Source organism: Corylus avellana, chromosome 2 (assembly GCF_965113065.1).
Source record: "Corylus avellana chromosome 2, dhCorAvel1.hap1.2, whole genome shotgun sequence".
Taxonomy (NCBI): Eukaryota; Viridiplantae; Streptophyta; class Magnoliopsida; order Fagales; family Betulaceae; genus Corylus; species Corylus avellana.
In genome coordinates this window covers 41359841-41380276 of record NC_142491.1, presented here as the reverse complement: position 1 = coordinate 41380276, position 20436 = coordinate 41359841, and the positions used below count along the sequence as shown (strand labels likewise).

General features: G+C 35.1%; 1 protein-coding gene across 1 annotated transcript; it reads right to left on the bottom strand.

Annotated features, from left to right (window-relative positions):
* Positions 1-535: 535 nt before the first annotated feature.
* On the bottom strand, positions 536-3233 carry PDE331 (Octicosapeptide/Phox/Bem1p family protein). The gene is made up of 2 exons (XM_059604623.2): positions 1900-3233; positions 536-1771 (listed from the first exon to the last, which is right to left on the bottom strand). Exons 1-2 carry the CDS (start codon positions 3105-3107, stop codon positions 844-846), a joined length of 2136 nt encoding a protein of 711 aa, XP_059460606.2. The 5' UTR covers positions 3108-3233; the 3' UTR covers positions 536-843.
* Between the last annotated feature and the right edge of the window lie 17203 nt (positions 3234-20436).

The window sequence follows — 20436 nt, the reverse complement described above, 5'->3', positions numbered from 1 at the left end:
GATTTATTTAATTCAATTGGTCAGACCTATTAACTTTAACCCGTTAATTTTGTATTGAGTTTATGCAGAATTTGCCAGTTGTGTCAAAAATTGCTAACCCTAAATATTGTGTCAATGCATAAGTATAAAATTATATTAGATTAATCCTAACTCGACCATTTACTTACACAAGTCAAACCCTTCGACCTTAAAGTTAGATTCGTGCACGTTTGGAAAATGGTCATACCTACGTACTAACTAGCAATGAAATCTGATTTCATTTGAGGTAGCAGCAAGAATAAGCACAAGGTCTAAATAATGGTGTCTACTGAATCTATATAAGATAAATGTCAATGATGAGCAGGAAGTAATTGTACCAGATTGTGGGGGCTTAGGTAGAACAGATGGCAAAAGGAACTATTGTGGCCAAACAAATCTTAAAACTAATTAAGATCATATACAATGATACACGCAACCAACAAGATTGATCTCTCTTCTTTATCTTTCCCGAGAAGAAAAGTTGGGCGTGCACATCAAGAACTCTGAATCACAAACCTGAAGTAGACATATACTTGTTGCCTATATACCATTTATTCTCTTAACGATATATATGAACTGCACAAGCACACCATACATGAGTTCGAGCTTTTACAGTATAGTCTCAGACCACTTCCATTTCCTATGACAGTGACAACAATATGGCATACAATAAAGATAGAAGACGGGTCAAAATCCTTATTATCTATCACAAATTACATATCACAAACCAATAACAGGACAGACGCTAAAACAGAAACTCCAGAGACAAACCAAACCCATTCCTTCAAAATTGTTTCTTCTCCCTGAAAGGATTTATAATGGCTGTCAAGTTCTCATCTGCTGCTTGATGTTGTCAGTGGGAAGCTGAGCAGAAGCTTCCGGCAACACTACAGCAGAGGCTGCTGTCATGGTCTGGTATTGAGAAGGCATTGTTGGTGCTAGAGGCTGAGTATAGTATATCTGGGCATGAGCAGGATCGGCATATTCATAAGCATACTGCTGAGCAGTAGCAGCTGAAGTAGGGGCCATGGACTGTGATGGGTGATGGATCTGGGAGTAACCAACATATTGCTGCTGATGATGAGTAGAAGGAACTTGAACTAGTTGGGGAGCACCTGTGGTTGCTGTTCTGTATACACCTGCAGACATTTCGTGCTTGGCAATAGGGGCATTCCTAATGGGGTTGTAAGCCGCTGGAGGAGGGACCATTGCAGGATTGGGGGGTGTTTGGGAGCGGCTAGAAGGACCACCGGAGGCAGCTTCATTCATATTAGATTGCTGCACCGACAAGCTGTAACCTTGAGCCTGCCTTGCAGGCATATAGTACACCGGGTACTGCTGCTCAAGTGGATTATGCTGGGGATGATGGTGCTGTTGTTGGGAAGGATATACAGGGTAGTATGCCGAGAGTGGCAGAGCACCAGTGGGAGGGTGGTGGATATAATGTGTACCATGCATGAATTGCTGTTGCTGCTGCTGCTGCTGTTGCTGTTGCTGTTGTGTTTGTTGTAGGTGTTGCTGTTGTGTTTGTTGTAGGTGTTGCTGGTGTTGATCAAATTGAGGTTGCAATACATAACCAGAATCCTGAACCTGTGGTTGCATCTGGACCCGGGTGTTGGGGTCAGAGACATTAACTTTTGGATCAACAGGGTTGTTAGGAACCCTTGTGGTTCCAGAGGGGATTTGAAAAACTGGGTCTGGTTGATAACTTACAGGTTTTGTGCGAGACAATGGATTGGTAATACTACTATCACTGTGGAATTAAAACAAACACCAAATACCCAATTCAGAATTTGATCATTCCTCCACAATGAAAAAAAAAGAAAAGAAAAGTCCAATCAAATTACAGAAATTTGGAAGTAATATGGATCAAAAGAGTACCTTGAAACTGAATCTGGGGAATGCAAATCAAAACCACCACTTGACTTCGGTTGGGACAGTGGAGGCTGAGTCTGAGGTTGTGATTGTGGCTGAGGCTGAGCAGCCGGTTGTACTCTCCGATACCCAACCGGCACGCCGTGGTCCGATCTTTCATCATCCGAAAACACCCGATTTGGGTACTCACCGGCGACCACCGCAGAGCTCACCGGCATAGCTATATTCACCGGCATCGGAGGCGGCGATGAAATCATAACAAAAGCCTCATCTTGCTTCGGCCCAGACCCAACACTCATCTGAGCAAACTGCTCTTCTATCCCCACCTTTTGATCCTGCACCCTAACCCCACCACCAGCACCATCCTCCACGTGGACCCGAATCGGAGGCAAGTTTGCCAGCGAAGGCGACGAAGAAGTGGACCCGAACGACGACGTCGTCTCAAGCATAGGCGAATCGGGCACAGAGTGAACATCCTGACCCTGCTTCGCGTTCTTACCATTCCCAAACGATCCCGGCTGCGCAGCCTCCACGTCTCTCGTACCACCTGACTCCAGATTATTCACACCCACGCCGTCATCGTCCAGACCCAACAAGCAATTGACCGAGGCCGGGTCCGAGAACCCTCTGTTGAGCAAACCGGCGGCGTTGAGAGCGTTCAAGAACCAGTCCTCTGACTTGGCGGAGCTGTCGAGAATCGGACCGATGGACTGCGAGGAATCAGGTTTGATAGGAAATAGGAAGAGGCGGAGGCGAGAGGACTTGCCAGAATTGGAAGAGGAGGTGCGGTCGTACTCATCGATCATGTTGTCGAGGTCCTCGTCGGTGGTGACGGAGATGAGCGAGTCGAGGTCCTCGTTGGGGAGCTGGTACTTGAGCGTGAAAGGGCGATTGTTAAGGAGGGTCTTGGCGAGACGGGATGAGAGGTCGGCGAGAGAGGTGTGGCGTTCGACGACCACCATGCGTGTGTCGCCGCCGACGTAGCAAAGAGACTTGTCGTGGGGGCGAGGGACGATGTGGCCGCCGTAGCTGCACATGAGGCGGAGCTTGGCGTTACTTGGAAGAGGTTCGTCCCACGAGTCGGTGTTGCGGGAGCGGGGGGAGGAGTCTACGGAGTCCGGGTAGGACATGTGTGGGGATACCGTGGTTGTGTTGTTGTTGGTGGCGGACAGTGGCGGAGCCTGTGGAAGCTGAGGTGGTGGTGGTGGCTCCATTGGGTGAGGTGGGGTGGGTAGGTGGGTCTGGTGGCGGAGAGAGAGAGAGAGAGACAGAGAGAGAGGAAAAGAGGGGGGGGTGGTGTAGTGGGAGTTGATGCTCTTTATAGTTACTCCACACCTGGTCTTCTCCAGCTGTTCGTTTATGCTTCTCTCATCGCTTTTGTGGTAATTCTTGTTTTGTAATGGCTTTAACTTTTACGTTAGGCCTGTTTGGATTATTTTTTTCTATTTTTTTAATGATTATTTTGTTACCTCTTATGGGGAGGAGTGGTGGGGGGTTAACAGGAGAGAGCTTGTGGTTACACTGTAGAGATTAGAGAAGAGGAAAAGAAAAGGGACCAATTTGATACTGAAAACCTGCCGGTACGGTCTCATATGGGTTTGACAGCTAGTTTACTGATTGGCTCCAGTTGTGCGTGTGCGTGGGGAGGATGTGGCAATCAGGTGGACCGAGGAGCAGGGTAATCATCATATTCTTTTGTTGAATCCTATACAACTTGATCATCCACTACTTTTACTTTTACTTGTGATGGTGAATGTGAAATTACCCTAATATTTTACCTCCAAAATTTATTCTACTTGGAACCCTTGGAATCTTTCTTAGGCAGTCCATTTGGACTACTAAAGTACAATTCAATTTTTCACCTCAAAATACTTAATCCAATTGATTAAATTGATTATCTTGTTGCAAACGTTCCAATTATCTCGTCAGCAGAAAGACTAATTTTAATTGGCTAAGCTTCCTTTTTTTTTTTTTTTTTTTTGAGCAATACAAAGGAAAAACAAGAACAAAAAAAAAAAAACAGAAAATACATGTGGGGGGTTACAAGCGATAGGGCCAAAACACTCGAGAGACGCAGCCTATTTCGGAGCAACATGTGTCATTGTGTAGGCTGATCTATGCACTTAGCTTGCTTCCCAGCTAAGGAAAAGAACCAAGGACAGCTTCAATATCTCCGGGGGGATATGTGCCAATCAAAAATGAGTCTAGGATTATAAATAGCCAATCAAAAATGGCTAAGCTTATGTTTGGTAAAGAGAAATAGCCAATCACGTGGAAAAACACACAATTTTAAAGGGTAAATTGCGATTTTAAAGGTCAAATCGTGATTTTGTCAAATGTTTAACTGCATTTTTAAAAATCACGTTTTCAAATTGTTTATTTTTAGATCTCGTTTTTTGAAATGGCAAACCCAAACCAACTAGAATGATCCATCTTTCCACAATTTTCCTTGCAAGTCTCCAAATTTTTTCTCTAACAACAACATTTTTAGGAGACATCAACTCGTAACTTTTTCACCATTTCAATAAAATGAGATATTTTAGCTACTAAAATGGTAAATAGCCCTAATAGGATTTCCTTCCTTTCAAATGAGAGGAGGAGAATTTATTCTAGATAAATGCTATATTTACTCTCAAGTATTATCTTTAAGTTCTTCTTCTCTAACCTAGTAGTGAAAATCACCATAGGATGAAAATAATAAATGATAGTACATGTAGCATTCAATGATGGTTTTTACTCAATGTCATAGAGTAAACATTTTTTTTTTTTTTGTTTGACATGTTCACACAAGAGGGGAGAGTGGGGATTCAAACTAGCTAGTGACCACCGCTTCATAAGACGTGATTTATAGCCGATTAAGCATTCAATGATGATTTTTACTCAACGTCAGAGAGTGAACATTTAAGAGTATGAGTAGCATTTCTTTTTATTTTATGGTCCATACTAAATTTTAGGGTTAATTATATTTTACCTTTCTAAAGTACCGTCCCACTCGCACTTACACTCTTAAACTATTAGTCATTGTAACTTACTCTCCTAAACTATCACTTTATTACGAGTAAGTCCCTGAGTCAAATTTAAGCGTTAAATATAGATTGAAATGTGTGCACGTGACACTTACCTATTTACTCTTCCACAAATGTCCACTCCATCATGTCAAAAGACAAAATCACCAAAACATATTGGTTTGATTTTTTTTTTATTAAAAAAAAATAATTAGTGTTAATATTTTGCTTATATTTTTTTCATATTATTTTATAAATCAACTATTAAATTTGTGAACTTACGTAGACCCTACATAAGTCAACAGTGAACCCTACAAATCTAATGATTGATCTATTGAATTTGTAGAAGAATATGGGAGAAGTATGAGTAAATTATTGATACCAATTATTATTATTATTATTATTTTAAAAAAAAAAGCTCCCTAAAATACCCTCATTTTAGAAATAGTAAATTATGAAAATGCTAGAATGTAATTAAAAATCACTAAGAGCATTCCCAATGAAGGAGCCATATTTTTATATAAAATGGCTTCTCAAAACTCACTTTTATCTAGTTTAGCTAAACTATTTTTAAATGTCTCTACATCTGATTAGCTATATTTTTATTTATTTTATTAAAATATTATTAAAAGTAAGAAAATTTTTGAGAAAAATAGCATATGTGAGAGGAAAAATGGAAAAATTTTTGGGAAAAAGAGAACATCCTGAGAAAAAGTAGGAAAATATTTGGGAAAAAAAAAAACAGTTGAGAGAAACAATGAAAAATAAAATAGCTCCCTTGAAAAATGTTGCTACATTTAGTTTTTTTTTTTAGCTCTTCGAATCAAATATCTATTTTACATTTTCTTTTGGCTAATCCAATGTAGGAGCTTTTTTAAACATTTGAAGATCTATTTTGAATAAAAGTAACATTTGGCTCTTCCATTGGGACAATCAAAGTTAAAGTAAAATGACAATACTACACATACTTTTTATGAAGCTAACAAACTAAATTACCCTATTTTAGCTAATGAGACATTTCCGTTACATTTAACGCTTAAATCTAACTCGAAGACCTACTTGTAATAAAGTTATACTTCAAGAGACCAAGTTGCAAAAAGCCATAGTTTAAAAGCGGGTTGGGATAGCGGATGTTTAACGTCATAAATTGGTTTTTTATTATAAGATCTGTTATGTTTTCGATTTTTTAACGTGTAATCTTTTAGTTTCTGCTATGATCTTGCAAAATTGTATGTTCTGTGATTGTAAAAGCTTTTATGCTCTTAACCACTGTTAATGAAATCATATTGATTCTCTTTAAAAAAAAAAGAAAGTATAAATGCATATGAAATGATAGTTTAAGAAAGTAAAGTATAAATGGCGCCATAAATTTTATAGAAATATATAAATATATTATTATATCATTTAGAAAATAACATCATAAATGTATCTTATTAAATAAAACAAAATAAAATCTAAACAGTTATTATTCTTTACCGTAAATATCCAGGATCGTTCTAAATCCTCCTCATTAATATATATATATAAAATTGAAACAACCTTTTACTAACGCGTTTTGTTGAATAAAAAACCCACCTTTTTCTTTGTGGCCGAGAGAATCGAAAATGGCTTTCCTCTTACGGTTAGCCAAACGCAGTCTTAGCCGCAATTCTGGCTTAGTCCACCCACGGGTGATGTAATCATTACTCGCTTTATCAGATTAAAAAAATCAATCAGCGACGACGGGAAAGAAGCACCTGGCAGAAGATCTTGAACCACGCTCAACCAAACACCACGCGCTACACACTTGCTTCCACTGGAATCCCGTTGCAGGAAATCCCCGTCTCATTGGCGCGTGTTCCAAAGAGCGTGGAGCTCTTCCAGGCGGCGCCCACAGATGCAGTGCTGTAAAGTAATACCGTTTTGCCAACTGCCACGGCAGAATTTTACCTGATAGACCAAAAAAAAGAAAGAAACTTATTTATGTTCGTAAAAAAGGAATCCGGTGCTTTTGGTCTATAAACTTTTGACGGTCCTTTTATTTTTATTCTTATTTGTTTTAACATATAGTTTTTAACATTTTTATTTTAATTATTTGGGTTGGAGTACATATAGCGAAAGCATTTGAAAATCTGGGTTTGTCTTGAAGCGGGGAAAGGGGTAGGAGCATGGTCTCCCCATTCTTTGAGCTTTTTTATAGGCTAATTTTCCTCTTATCAATCAACACTAAAGTTTGGCCATGTTAGGAAGCAAAAGTAGCCGGACTTCTAGTGATTGAATAGTGCAAGCAACAAGAAGGTCTAAATGCAAACCCTACACTTCAAGTCAAATGGGGCAAAGGTGAAAAAACAAAAAAAACAAAAAAAATCATTTAATTTGTGTTTGGCATATATATATGAAAAAATGTTAGGTATTCTTCTAGTGTTATTCTGGTATCCTCTCAACTGTAATGTGACTTTTAAAATTATCGTTAAATTTGAGATTATCATTATTGACTTTTAATCTATTGGTGATTTTAAAAGTCACATCACAATTGAGAAGACACTAGAAGAACATTAAAAGAACATATAGCATTTTCTTATATATATAGAACTCACAGCTTCCCTATTTCACTCTCGAGGGAGCCCATTGGCTAATTAATCTAAGAAAATTTCCAGGCAATCGTCGGTGTTGCAAAGGTTGTTGATATTGGAAGGTTCTTCATGGGCACCTTATTTTGGTTGGACATTTTTTGACACAAGTATGTGAAATATAGGAAATTTCGAAGACCGAAAACATAATAATGTTGTCATAGGCTAATACTTACCGTTAAAAAAGTAAGGATGACTTCTTCCTCTTTCTTTACTTCGAGTGATTAGTAGTTTCATGCCGTCACATCATCTGAAAACAATTTGTATATCATTTTTACAAGTTGTCTCACCTCTCCGCCAACTCCCACCACTTGCTTATTAAGGTTGTGCTCTTATCTCCCACCTCCTTCATTGTCTTCCCATTACTACCCCCAAAGTAATTGAACCACCCCAAACGGCTAAAGGGATGGTTCAACAACTCAAAAGTGAGCCCAACTTGATCATTTTTAGTCAATTGGGAGTAGTTTGATCAACTTGTGTGATAAGATGAAGATGAAGAAGGTGACGGGATATATAGGAGCTCGGTAGTGGTATAGGGTTGGCGAAGTAGCATAGGGTGAGGCGGGTGATGGACAGAGATGTGAGGCAATTAGATTGAAAATGAAATGTAAAATTTTTAGATGATATGACAGTTTTTAAGTTGTTCGTTTTAAATAAACGACCGATATTAAACCTGAGATGTGCTATATGTCATCTCCTTATCTTCTCACTTTTTAAAATTATCATTAGATATGTGGGACCATCATACTCCCACAAATTTAATGGTGATTTTGAAAAATGAGAAGATTGGAGGAGGACCAGGAGAACAAATAAAGCATTTTTCATTAAAGCTATTGCACCTCATGCAATATTACCAATGTTGCACGAGATTTCAACCCCCGTCTCACAATATAACATTGCATGCTATAAAAAAGAATTGTTAGATAGCACCATTTAACCTTGCATGTTATACCATATTTTTTTCGTTTGGATTTGTTGTTGGTGAGCCCACTCCTCTTAAATTTTTTTTCATTGTAACCCTTTTTCTTTTAATATGATGTGTGTGTGCATATATATAAAGTTAAAAAAAAAAAACAAAAAAATTTGCATGCTATAAACAACCTTGAGAGAGAGATGGATCGAGTGCTTTTTTCCAAGGCATTATTGAGTATTGTAGTCAAATTTAAAATCATTTCAGTGGGGATATTGGACAAATATATATATATATATATATATAAAATTAAAAACAAAAAAACTTGCATGCTATAAAGAACCTTGAGAGAGAGATGGATCGAGTGCTTCTTTCCAAGGCATTATTGAGTATTGTAGTCAAATTTAAAATCATTTCAGTGGGGATATTGGACAAAAATGTCTAGTCCCCAAAATTGAATATTCAACCTACAATCGCTCAAGTCTCAAAGACATTATACTTTTACAAGGGAAAGCGAGAGCCCCTAGCTATCACATATATATTAAACCCCTTTTGATGACATATCAGATGATGTATACATAAACACAGAGTCGTGTTGACAGGAAACTGATCAACCAGGATTCCAATATTTGGAGGGCCAAGTTAAGGATGAGATTATCAAATACTTTATATTTAGGGGATCAGACTAAAATTAGATAAACATTCGAGGGGCCACTTATATGTTTTATTAAAGCTTGTCCTCGAATCTAAAGGAATTTTGAACATTTCAAACAATTCGGGGACCAAGCCATAACACGGCTCTGTCCCTGCATGTTGGACTGTCACTATGTATGTATAACGTTGTTGGTATCCTATAAACGTGATTTATACATACAAACTGCACCTATAAAGAGCTAGCGGAAAATCCCCATCATATACAAATAGTGAATTTTGCATTCTTTTATCGATATTGTTGGATCAGATCTTTGACTATTTCATCCGAAATTAATTGGTGGCAATTGGTCAGTGAAGAAAGTTAAATCCTTTTATAACATTTGAAACCGTACCTAACAAGTTATGTTCTGAGAGCTGTCTGTATGAGCAGAACGGCATTTTGGCACCTTAACAAATCTGATGTTTTCTACGTATTTATGTTTTTTATTTTATTGAAATGAGACAAATTCTTTTAAATGTGTTTGCTTTCAAAATAAAATGTGAAATTATAGATATAAAGCATTGGACTCCGCCATGGGTTATCAAAAATAAACAAACTCTTAAGAAATCTATCATATTTCTCCAAACCAGTGAGACGTCAAACTTAAGAAGAATGCAAAAACAAGCAATTATAAAACACGTCGACCTGAATTTGATACAAAACCGGGTTCCATGTAGCCTAACACAAACAACTAACAATTTTTTTTTTAATTTATTTAATTGGAATAAAAGAAGAGCAAGTAAAACACGGATACAAATTATACAACTGCCACTTGCATGCAATCTGAATTCTTGTTGACCTTGTTGCAAATTAAAAAAAAGAAAAAGAAAAAGAAAAAGAAATAAACAATTAAACGTGACATAACGATATGACATGCTTTGAGGGGTAACGTGGCGAATCGCACCGCTCTCCAGCTCACCTACTTAACGTTAGCCAATAATTATTATAATTAATTACAATTATGCTCATACAATATCTGTTTTATATAATTATAAAAATACATTACAAAAATCACTCCCGAAGTTAACTTTAATGGTTTTTTTTTTTTTTTTTTTTTTTTTTCAGATGCTTTTGAAATGTTTTTATCCATAATATTCTATGTTTCCTTTTTCTTGAAATGAATAATTTTTGTCTTTTTTTTAATCTATACTTTTATCTCTAAAAGTTCATGTGAGCTCACGCAGGTGGTATTAAAGGGCGGTATTAGGAGTCGTGCTATGCGGCTGTAAAATTTGGGCATCCTAGCGTCGGCCAAAAATTAAAAAATAATAATAATAAAAAAATTCTGTTATTTTGTGTTTTTAACTAAATTTTTATGAGTTAATATTTAGGTTTTAATGCCTCAAAACTTGTTTTTAGATTCAAAACTAAAACTTAAATGTAGAAGGTTAACCCTTTAAGGGTAGTATCATCTAAAATTGATTTGATCATCCTAAATTTGATGCTAATGTCTCAATTTTGGGGATAATGTCTCAAATTTGGATTCCCTTATAACATCTTTCTCCTTCAATTAAAAAAAAAAAAAAAAAATGGAAAAATGGCTGACGCTTTGTTGACAATTTTGGCAGCCGGAAATCTCTACTTCGGTATTAGAGAGTTGATAATTACCACATACAAATTAATTAGCCTTATCTTCTTTTCAAAGTTGGAGTGCTTTGAAAATCTCTGGATGTGCCAACTTTAGGGTACATACTTTAGTTAAATGGGCCGCTTCCAATCATGTTTTTGGAAGCATTTCCACGGGGTCCTCTATTCTCTCTTCCATTCGGATCGGGAATGGAAAGAACCCTCCCTTGTAACCATTTTCCCTCTTTCAATTAAAAAAAAAATAATAATTAATTAATTAGTTCAAGAGACAAGAAAGACTAAGTTCCGTTTGTAATATTATGTTTTTTTTTTGGGGGGTTTAAAAAAGCATTTTTGAATATTTTATAAGTATTTTTTGTTATTATTTTTGTTTTGAGATGAGAAAAAAGGAAAAAGTTTTAACAAACAAATCTAATCGCTGCATAATCCAGGCATTGGACAAAATAATTAAAAGATTGACATCTTCATAGAGGGTGAGGGGGTAAATTAAAGCAAATTTGGACAATCAAACCTACTCTAATTATATACAGTAAAAGCAAATAAAAGATGCAAAAAGTTAGGATGGTCCAATAGCCATAAGACAAAGGCAAGTTAGGTCACAATCTATCAATATTTGATCGATATGTGTCTTGCCACCACCCACCAAATCATGATATCATATGTTTTGTCTTGTTTTTCAATTTTTTCCTTAATGTCGGGGGATAAGATAGGCTTATAAATAATAATTCATGTCTTGACGCAAATGTCAATTGAGGTTTTTGCTGACATGAGAGGTTCATTTGTCTTCGCGTGCTTGCTCGATCGAAAAAAGATTACAAATTTAGACAGTGATTCTTTGTCAATTCTCTCTCTTTTTTTACCTAATTGCATATCGTGAAGCCTATTTTGAACTTGATTTAACACCGAGGAGCTTTATTGAGAATGTGATGGAGATTAATTAAAGCATGTTGCCTGCAACCCTACCAATGATAGTGCACTACAAGTTACATTCATGATTACGTGATGGTAATTTGGTTTTGCTTGCACCACGTACGTGTAGTCATCATATATTTATATAACCGGCCAAAACCGAGATTTTTTTTTGAGTAATATTACTCTTCACATTAGATTTTTATATCAATTTTATATTGGCTAATGTAACGTAGCTTTTTATGTTAGCCATTTTTAAGAAATTAAAATGTTAATTACTTAAAACACGTTAATATATCAACGGGTGTGAAATTGTGTAAAAATTTTGTATAAAGAGTAATATTGCTCTAATTTCCTACATGTGTGTGAGTAAATGGGAAGAAGTAATAATACTCTTCTCACCCGTTTATCACATTTATTTCATATCGGTTGACATGACGTGTTTTAAGTGGTTTTTTATGTGAATCACTAAGAAAAAATAATAGAAAAGTCACTTAAAACATCAATTAATGTAATATAAGTGTAATAAATGAGTGTAAAGAGTAGCACACTAATTTTCCTTTTTCTTGATTTGAGAAACTTCAAGATGAAATTGAAAAATCAACCAATTTGAGAAAAATTCCGGTGTAAGTAACTTCAAAATGGAATGATCGTGTGGGTTAAAAATTATCTTCCTTGATCGGAAGGAATCAACCTTAGATTCTGTACAAAGATTTTGGTCTATTTATAAATAAGCATGTGATTATCTATCTATTATTCTATCTATTATCTGTTAAAAAAAAAAGTAAACCAAAAATTCTATCTATTATTCTCCTTTAAGAATTTATAAATTCAAAAAAGTTAAATCTTTGGTTCTTCGATCAATTCAGAGTTATATATAAATTAAATTAGGGCACATTCAACATAATCTATTGTTGCATGTAAGGGACATGACCGGAAAAGTCGTCGGATTCTTGAGTAGTACAAGTAAACGTATAGTTGAAAGACATCAAAGAAGATAAAAGTTACAAGGAAGTATCTATGATAAAAAAATAATAATAATAATAATAAGATTTGGGAAATCATACTTATTATCTCTCCAACTATTATTCTATTTGTAATTTTTTTTTATAAACTTCAAAAAGTTGTATTGTAGAAAGTTATTATACCAGTCTTTTTTATTTTTTTTATTTTAACTTGTACGGCTCACACATAAAATATATGTTATATCCCATAAAATTTATAAAAGTACAATTATTTTCTTATATTAAAAAAATAAAAATAAAATTGTTGAATTGGCCCCATGGCATGGCTTTGGGTCCCTTTTTTTTTTTTTTTTAATATATATATTGCAAAGGGAAATGCTAGGTATTCTTCGAGTGTTCTCCGGGTGTCCTCCCAATTGTGATGTAACTTTTAAAATTATCATTGAATTTGAGATTATCATTATTGACTTTTAACATATTGATGATTTTAAAAGTCACATCACAATTGAAAGGACTCCAAGAGAACACTAGAAGAACACCTAAGATTTCCTTTTTACAAATGGGTATATTGTCTTTTTTGCTTCCACTTTAATTATGATTTCAACCATTTAACAGAAAATATTAACATAGGGGGTTAGTACAATAGCTCCCCCACATTGCAAATTTTTTTTTTTTTTTTTTTTTTTTTTTTTTTTTTTTTTTTTTAAGTTCGAGGGACATTGTAATTCAAGAGAGTAAACTGTAAAAGTGTAGTTTTTCAATATAAAATATAAAGTAAAATAATATGGAAAATATTCGAAGGAGAAAAAGAGAACACATGCAAGTTTCAAAAATATTATTAGTATTATATTGATTTATCTATTTTGTTCTGTGATATATAGGAGCTGGTATAAATAGGAATATGGCAAGATTGATATGGCAACTAGCAAAACCATTCTTGATAGAGTATTATATAAAATCATGATAGCAAATTATGATCTATTCAATATGCTTATAAATTTATAATATTTTCACAGTACTTGAGTCATCAACACCATAGATTTTGAGAGAGAGAGAGAGAGAGAGGAGTGGGCTGTTTGAGTATCCAAATGATTCTTTCTCTATGGTGTCTTTTGACTGAGAACCAAAATACCAAAGATTTTAAGGCTAGCTATTAAGCTATATATATCGCCCATGATGTTCTCCTAAGAATAAGCATGTCGGCAGGAGACAGATGATGTGGGCAAATAAATAGCCTGATAAATCGGCAACGGTTCCTGAAATGGGCAATAGCCGATGGCTTTGTTAACCCATCTTTTAAGATAAAAGGAGAAGATCAGAAGAGGAGAAAGCTCAAAGCGAAGCCTCTACTGGAAACATTGGGAACTGGGCTCAACTGTGTCTGTGTGGTAAAGAGAGGGCGGCAATGAGCGGCTGGATCCCACCCATTGTGCTCTTTAAGGAACAGCTCATCACTATTTTTGGGAGATTGGAAGCACTTTGAGCGGCAGCCAGCGAGAGAAAACCTTCTTGGGAGACATTAATTTGTTTTAGTCACCCGAGGCTTCCAGCCTTCCACTCCACTCTCTGGATTGCCAGCCCATTTTTTTTTTTTTATATTTAGTTTATGTAATAAAGCCACGTACGACTATTGTAGGGACTAGGGGAGGGAGTGTTTTACAATGGTCTACTACTTGACCCGCTGTAAACCCGGAAAGAGAATGTATGGCAAAGTCCAAAACCAATACAAAGTTGGCCCATTATAGGTCCAGCTGACAAAGATATTTACCTTTGGGAGAAAATCTGGATCTACCAAACCCAAAATGGGTTTTCTAACTTTTCTTAATGGGAATAGGATCGTCTTTGGTTAATTTTGAACTGAAAAATATTTAGTTTATGGTTAGTATTTCTTCTTAGAAATTTTAAAGCCACAAATGAGACACATGTCTACTAACAAATAATAATAATAAAATATTATTTCATCTTAAAAAAAATAAAATAATAAAATAATAAGGGATGGCAATGGGGTGGCCGGACCACCCAAGTTGGGGGCTGGGGTGGCCGAAGCCACCCCCAGGCCTTTGGGTGTGGTCCGGTCACCCCCAAGGGCCAAACAATTTATTTATTTATTTATTTTTTTTTTAGATTTCGCCCTTGGGGGTGGCCCGGCCACCCCCAAGGGCCCGAAGCCACCCCATACCAGCATTTTATTATTATTTTATTTTATATACTTTTTTAATATAAAATAATTTTTTTTTAATTATTTTTTGTTAGTAAACATGTGTCTCATTTGTAGCTCTATGATTTCTAAGAAGAAATCCTAACCATAAACTAGATATTCTCCAGTCCAAAACGGACTAGAGAGGATCCTATTCCTTCTTAATGGAGGCAAAGTTTGTAGCCATCAAAATTGTTAATTATATTTAAGAAGTATTTTTGTTTTTTAACTTTTTGATAAGATAAAAATATCCTTTAAATATAACTAACTGAATATTATGACACATGCTGATGGTAGAATTTTATGACACACGGCAGCTGGCAGTTTACATTGTACTTTATTGCGTTTTATATGGCAGTTATGGTAAATTTTTTCTAATTTTTATTTTTATTTAAATTTCCTCTCTTTTTCCTTTCTTATCTTTAATTTGATTATTAAAATTTAAATAAAATGATATGACCCACTGGCTTCTTTTCTAATCAATATTATAAAAAAATGTGAGAACTATATATATATAGTACACCTATGGTTATCTCTCTAATTGTTTCTTTTTGTATTTAATTCTTTTAATGAATTAATAGGACTACCATCTCTCTCTCCCTCTTCATCATTATCATTTTTTTAATTACACTGGTGCACTTTTCTTCTTTATCTACCAGAAATCTTTCTTTCTTTTATTGATTATATCTTTTTTTAATTATTATTATTATTATTATTATTATTATTATTAACACAAGTACTATTGATATTTAGAAATTTTCATTCCCATATAATTAAGTTAGGTTTTAGTGTGAACATGCACGTGCTAATTAAGTTAATTAAAATATTAGATGCTCTCAATGATACGATAAGATAAATGAGAACAAATTCCAATCTAATCCCTTTGGTTTTCTTATTAAACATTCTCTTATAGTTTTTATACATAATAATATGCAATGCACCAAGTATAATGCACTTTCTTTTTTCTTTTTCTTTTTTCTTTTTTTATGGGATTCGTGTAGATAAATGAGAATGACGCATTTTGCTGAATATTTTAGCTGATATAGTTAGTGGTTGAACATTATATTTGAAAATGTGCGGCTAAAATCATCAAGCATTAATGGAGCCATTATTTCTCCTATTAATATGGTGGATGCACTGTTGGATGGTGACTAAACTATATTCCCGCAGCTGAAAATCCAAAATGACAGGGACAGTTTGGGACTATCTAAAGCGACTAGTAGCCAAGGCCAAACCCATCATGTGCAAGTGGGAGAGGAGAAATCGCATCTGATATTAAACGACAGAGGAAATATTCCTAGAATACTTATTGCTTCCTACATATTCTCAAACGATACTGGTAATGATGATGTGATAAAAAGCTCTTTCACGTGGAATGATTCCAAACAACCATGATTCATCCCAAGTCCCATCTCAAATCTTCGTGTAAGTGGAGGGCTATTAAAAAAGAAAAAAACCAGGAAAAAAGATAGAGAGCTGAAGTTGGTACTTCAAATTGAAAGACATCTTTGTGATTATCATTGTTGTACAATCTAATGCATGCTATGAGTTTTGTTAAGCAATATTAATGTTTAACTTTACTTCTTGTAAATCATCATTGGGGTCATCACCATGACGCTACTGAAATTCTAGTAGTTGGGCAATTTTCTCTACTTGTTAGAGAGCGGTCGGTCTCAAATGATTTGGGGCACTACGACGTCCAAATCAGTTAAGGTTAATTAGCTGAAGAGTAAAAGTAGATAAAAAAGATAAGTAGAAATTGTGTGTACGAGAGAGTATGTGAGTTTTCTTGGAGTTATATATATATATTGTCGGTCTCCAGCTAGCATTCCTAGACTTTTTTTTTAACAGTAAGGACTTGGGTAGATTCAATTCAATGATATATATATATATATATATATATATATATATATATATATATATATATATATATATATATTTTTTTTTTTTGAGAGAAAGAAAAAATTGCTCTTAGGCTGGACTAGATTTAATTTGCTCTTAGCCTCTTACACTATGCCTGACGGATTAGCCTTCCTTAGAGGGAACAGTTGACGACGGTCATTTGCCTGACGGTTATGTGGTGAAGAGACTATAGAATTAAGGTCTCCAAGGGATAGCTCAATCGGCTATGAACCACGTCTCATGAAGCGGATGTCACTAATTCAAATCCCCCTCCTCCTTCTCTTGTACGAACATGTCAAAAATAAATAAATAAAATAAAATAAAATACTATAGAATGAAGGATATCCCTCATTTACAATTTTTCCTATTTCAACTTAATTCATGTAAATGAGCCGATGAAGCACCTTTCAAAGAAAAGCAATTTATGAGAATATGCCACCTTCTATATTAGTCCCTTAATACCCGATCCTCGTCATATCTAATTTATTTACCATAATAACGATAGTATGTAAACAAAGGTGATCAATGGTCCCTATTATAAGGTATGTACATTTTTTCTCTCGCTCTCTTTTCGCTCCTTTTTATTATTATTATTATTAATTAGGTTTTCTCTCAAATACCTCACTAACAGTGACTGACTTAGGCATTAGAGTGTTCTTCGCTGATACCTCTAGCTAACATAATGTGTGAACATGATGTCTTCTTAACTAGAGTGCCAGCATGGTCAATTGTATGAACAATTTTAAATATTTAAGTTAATACAAAACAAAAAAAATGGTTCGATCTCATTTATATTATTATTATTATTATCGGCATGCAACTTTTCATATATGAACATAGACTCTCGTGAATTAAGGGAGGATTAGCATGGCTAGGAAACAGATATGGGGACTGAAAATTTCCAATGTAGAGAAGAATTTTCTTTGGCGAGCGTGTCATGAAAGTTTACCTACCAAACAGAATTTATACCGGCGGAAGATCGTTGAAGATTACTGATGTCCTATATGTGAACTAGAAGAGGAAATTGCTATTCACACCCTTTGGCAATGTTCTTCTGCTAGAGACATGTGGTGTGTGAGACCTAAGAAATTATAGAATAGTTCAGATTCTGGTGCGGGTTTTTTGCAGATTGTTAAAGATGTTTATGAAAAGCGCTCTATGGAGGAGATAGTTCAATTTGCAAGGATTGTTCGCCGAATCTTGTTGAGGCGCAATGACGTGGTGCATGGGGGCGTTTTTTCACACCCTAATATACTTGTACAGCGAACAATAAAAGCTGTTAATGAGTTCACTATAGCGTCGGGACAAAAGGAGTTGCAAAAGCTTCCAATTGAAGAACCACGACCGCAGAGCTGGACTGCTTCTATTGTTGGGTGGATGAAAGTGAATTGTGATGCTTCGGTGGATGAAATGAAGGGGTGGCTGGGATATGGAGTAGTGGTGCGGGATGAAAGGGGGATGGTAATGGCAGCACATTGGAAGACAACAAAGGGTAATCTTGATCCGACTCTGGCAGAAGCTGGGGCAGTTTTGATAGCTATTCACTTGTGTCAAACGCTGGGTCTCCATTCGGTGCATTTTGAAGGTGACGCACAGCTCATGGTGGACGGGGTCAATTCTATGGGAGAAGATTGGAATAGGTAGGGCTTAATGTTGGAAGATATTAAAGATGAACTGAGGGCTTTTCGTCAATGCATGGCGAATGTCTTTTGTTCGTGGGAAGGGAATCAAGTGGCACATGCTCTTTCTAAAATAGCCACAATGGCGGAAATAAACCAGATATAGATCAATAAGGTTCCTAATTGTATTCAAGATACTATTTTGATGGAGCATCATGCTCTGTCTTCTTGATTTTATCTAATGAGAATGGGATGATTATTATTTTTTTTTTTAAAAAAAAAAGATCATAGACTCTCGTGAAATTGAATGCATAAGTTTATTAATTGGACCAAGGTATAGAAACATAATTTGAATAAAAAGCATATACATTGATAACATGACAAGTTATGGCTGATATTAAAAAAAAAAAAAAAAAAAAAATTGGAAAGAACCTAGCTCTGCCTAGGTGTTTGTCTTTTTCCATGTAAGACTTGTAGGTCTCTTTTTGGGTTTGTCTTTATGTCATTTCCATGTACATTATTTTCTTTCCTTGCAACTGTCATGTCCCCTTATTTCCTTAGTCCAAGTCTTCGGAGATGTAATGTGTTTCCTTGTATGGTACCTCAAGTCTTCTCACTCTCTTTTTTTATTTTTTTTATTAATTAATTTATTTTTATGAAAAATATAGAACTTCTATTGATGAAATTTTGTGAGCATAAAGTTTTACATTACAAATTATACAGTTCTGAAAAATCATAGTCAAAAGCTATGACAGTTATAAAGTCATAAAAATGACTTCAAGCTTCCGCTCAATCATGTACAATTACATTTAAGGAACAAATCTGCTTCATGTAGACTAGATCTAGGACATGAGTAACTCAATTACAAAACAAAAATAAGAAAACAACTAGAAATTAAAAAATTCGGCCGTGAGACTTAAGCCCCCACACTTCTTCATCCTCAACCCGAAGGCCAGGATAACAAATCCATCTTCAACCCAAAGGGTAGGACAAACAAAAAAAAAACAAAAAACAAAAACCCCACAAGTAACAGCGGAAGAACACGACATCGTAAACATCCATTCAGAAGACACGCATTAGCCGAAGAAGACGATTAAATCTAAAGTTGAAGAGATTAGATCTGGATCTACCTTAGATTTAGATCTACAAACTAGATCTAAAGCAATCTGTCAGAAACGGAGACCGGTGAAATCTACAGAGAAAATACCGAATACTGCTACCGTGAGAGAGGAGGAGGGAAGATCTAGATTTAGATCTTCTCTCCTCTTGAAGTTCTTCTTAGTGTTGTATAGAAGAAAAAAAAGTTTGTTGATACATTTTACCTCAAGTCTTATAGTCCAAGGCAGAATAGGTCTAAAGTCCTAACCCTAATTTAAGTTGGCTGTAACCTCTATTAAGCAGAGTTTTGCAATAAAGTTGGCAGAGAGTTATTTAGCAAAAAATCAACACGTGTTGTGAGGTTTTGAAGTCCCTCTAAAGGCCTCTACCTTAACAATAGAGAAGTATCATGGACTCATCCTGCCAGCTTTTTTTGTCTAAGGTCATATTACGAAGTCCATTTCTTCAACTCATAACACTATATATAGTCGCGTAGGTTTATATATATAGTGATTTAATTTACCTTTTTTCTATTAGCTTAACTTTTTGAAATAAGTGGTGATTTAACATAATATCAGAGCTAGAGATCCTGAATTTGAACTCTGATTTCACAATTACCCTCTTTTAATTAAATATTTATCGCCCTGACTTCACAATTCATCATTATTTAATTAAATATTTCACGTGTTGGATGTTACCTATTAGTAAGTTTGAGCCTACACATGAGAGTGAGTATTAAAAGTGTTGATAAAATTTACTTATTCCTATCAATTTACACTTGTGAGACAAGTAATGATTTAACAACAGTCATGTAGATTTCTGGGTTATAATAGAAATTATAAAATCGTTTCAAAAAACGAGTACGCAAATATGGAAGAAGAAGAACTGGGGAAACTTCATGTAATTTGAATTAATTAATTAATGAGATTACAAGAGTACACTAATACACTAAAATAGAATAATTAATCTGTAACTAATCTATTAACCGAACAACAAATTTAACAAACTAAGCTTCTAGCTCATCTTCACATTTTGCATGTGATAAACA

Bases quoted from the DNA above. Each gene is read 5' to 3' on its own strand.
- PDE331 (XM_059604623.2), bottom strand. From the start codon at position 3,107: ATGGAGCCACCACCACCACCTCAGCTTCCACAGGCTCCGCCACTGTCC. The intron at 1,772-1,899 runs GTACTCTTTTGA...TTAATTCCACAG, and splicing joins TCCCCAGATTCAGTTTCAAG to TGATAGTAGTATTACCAATC.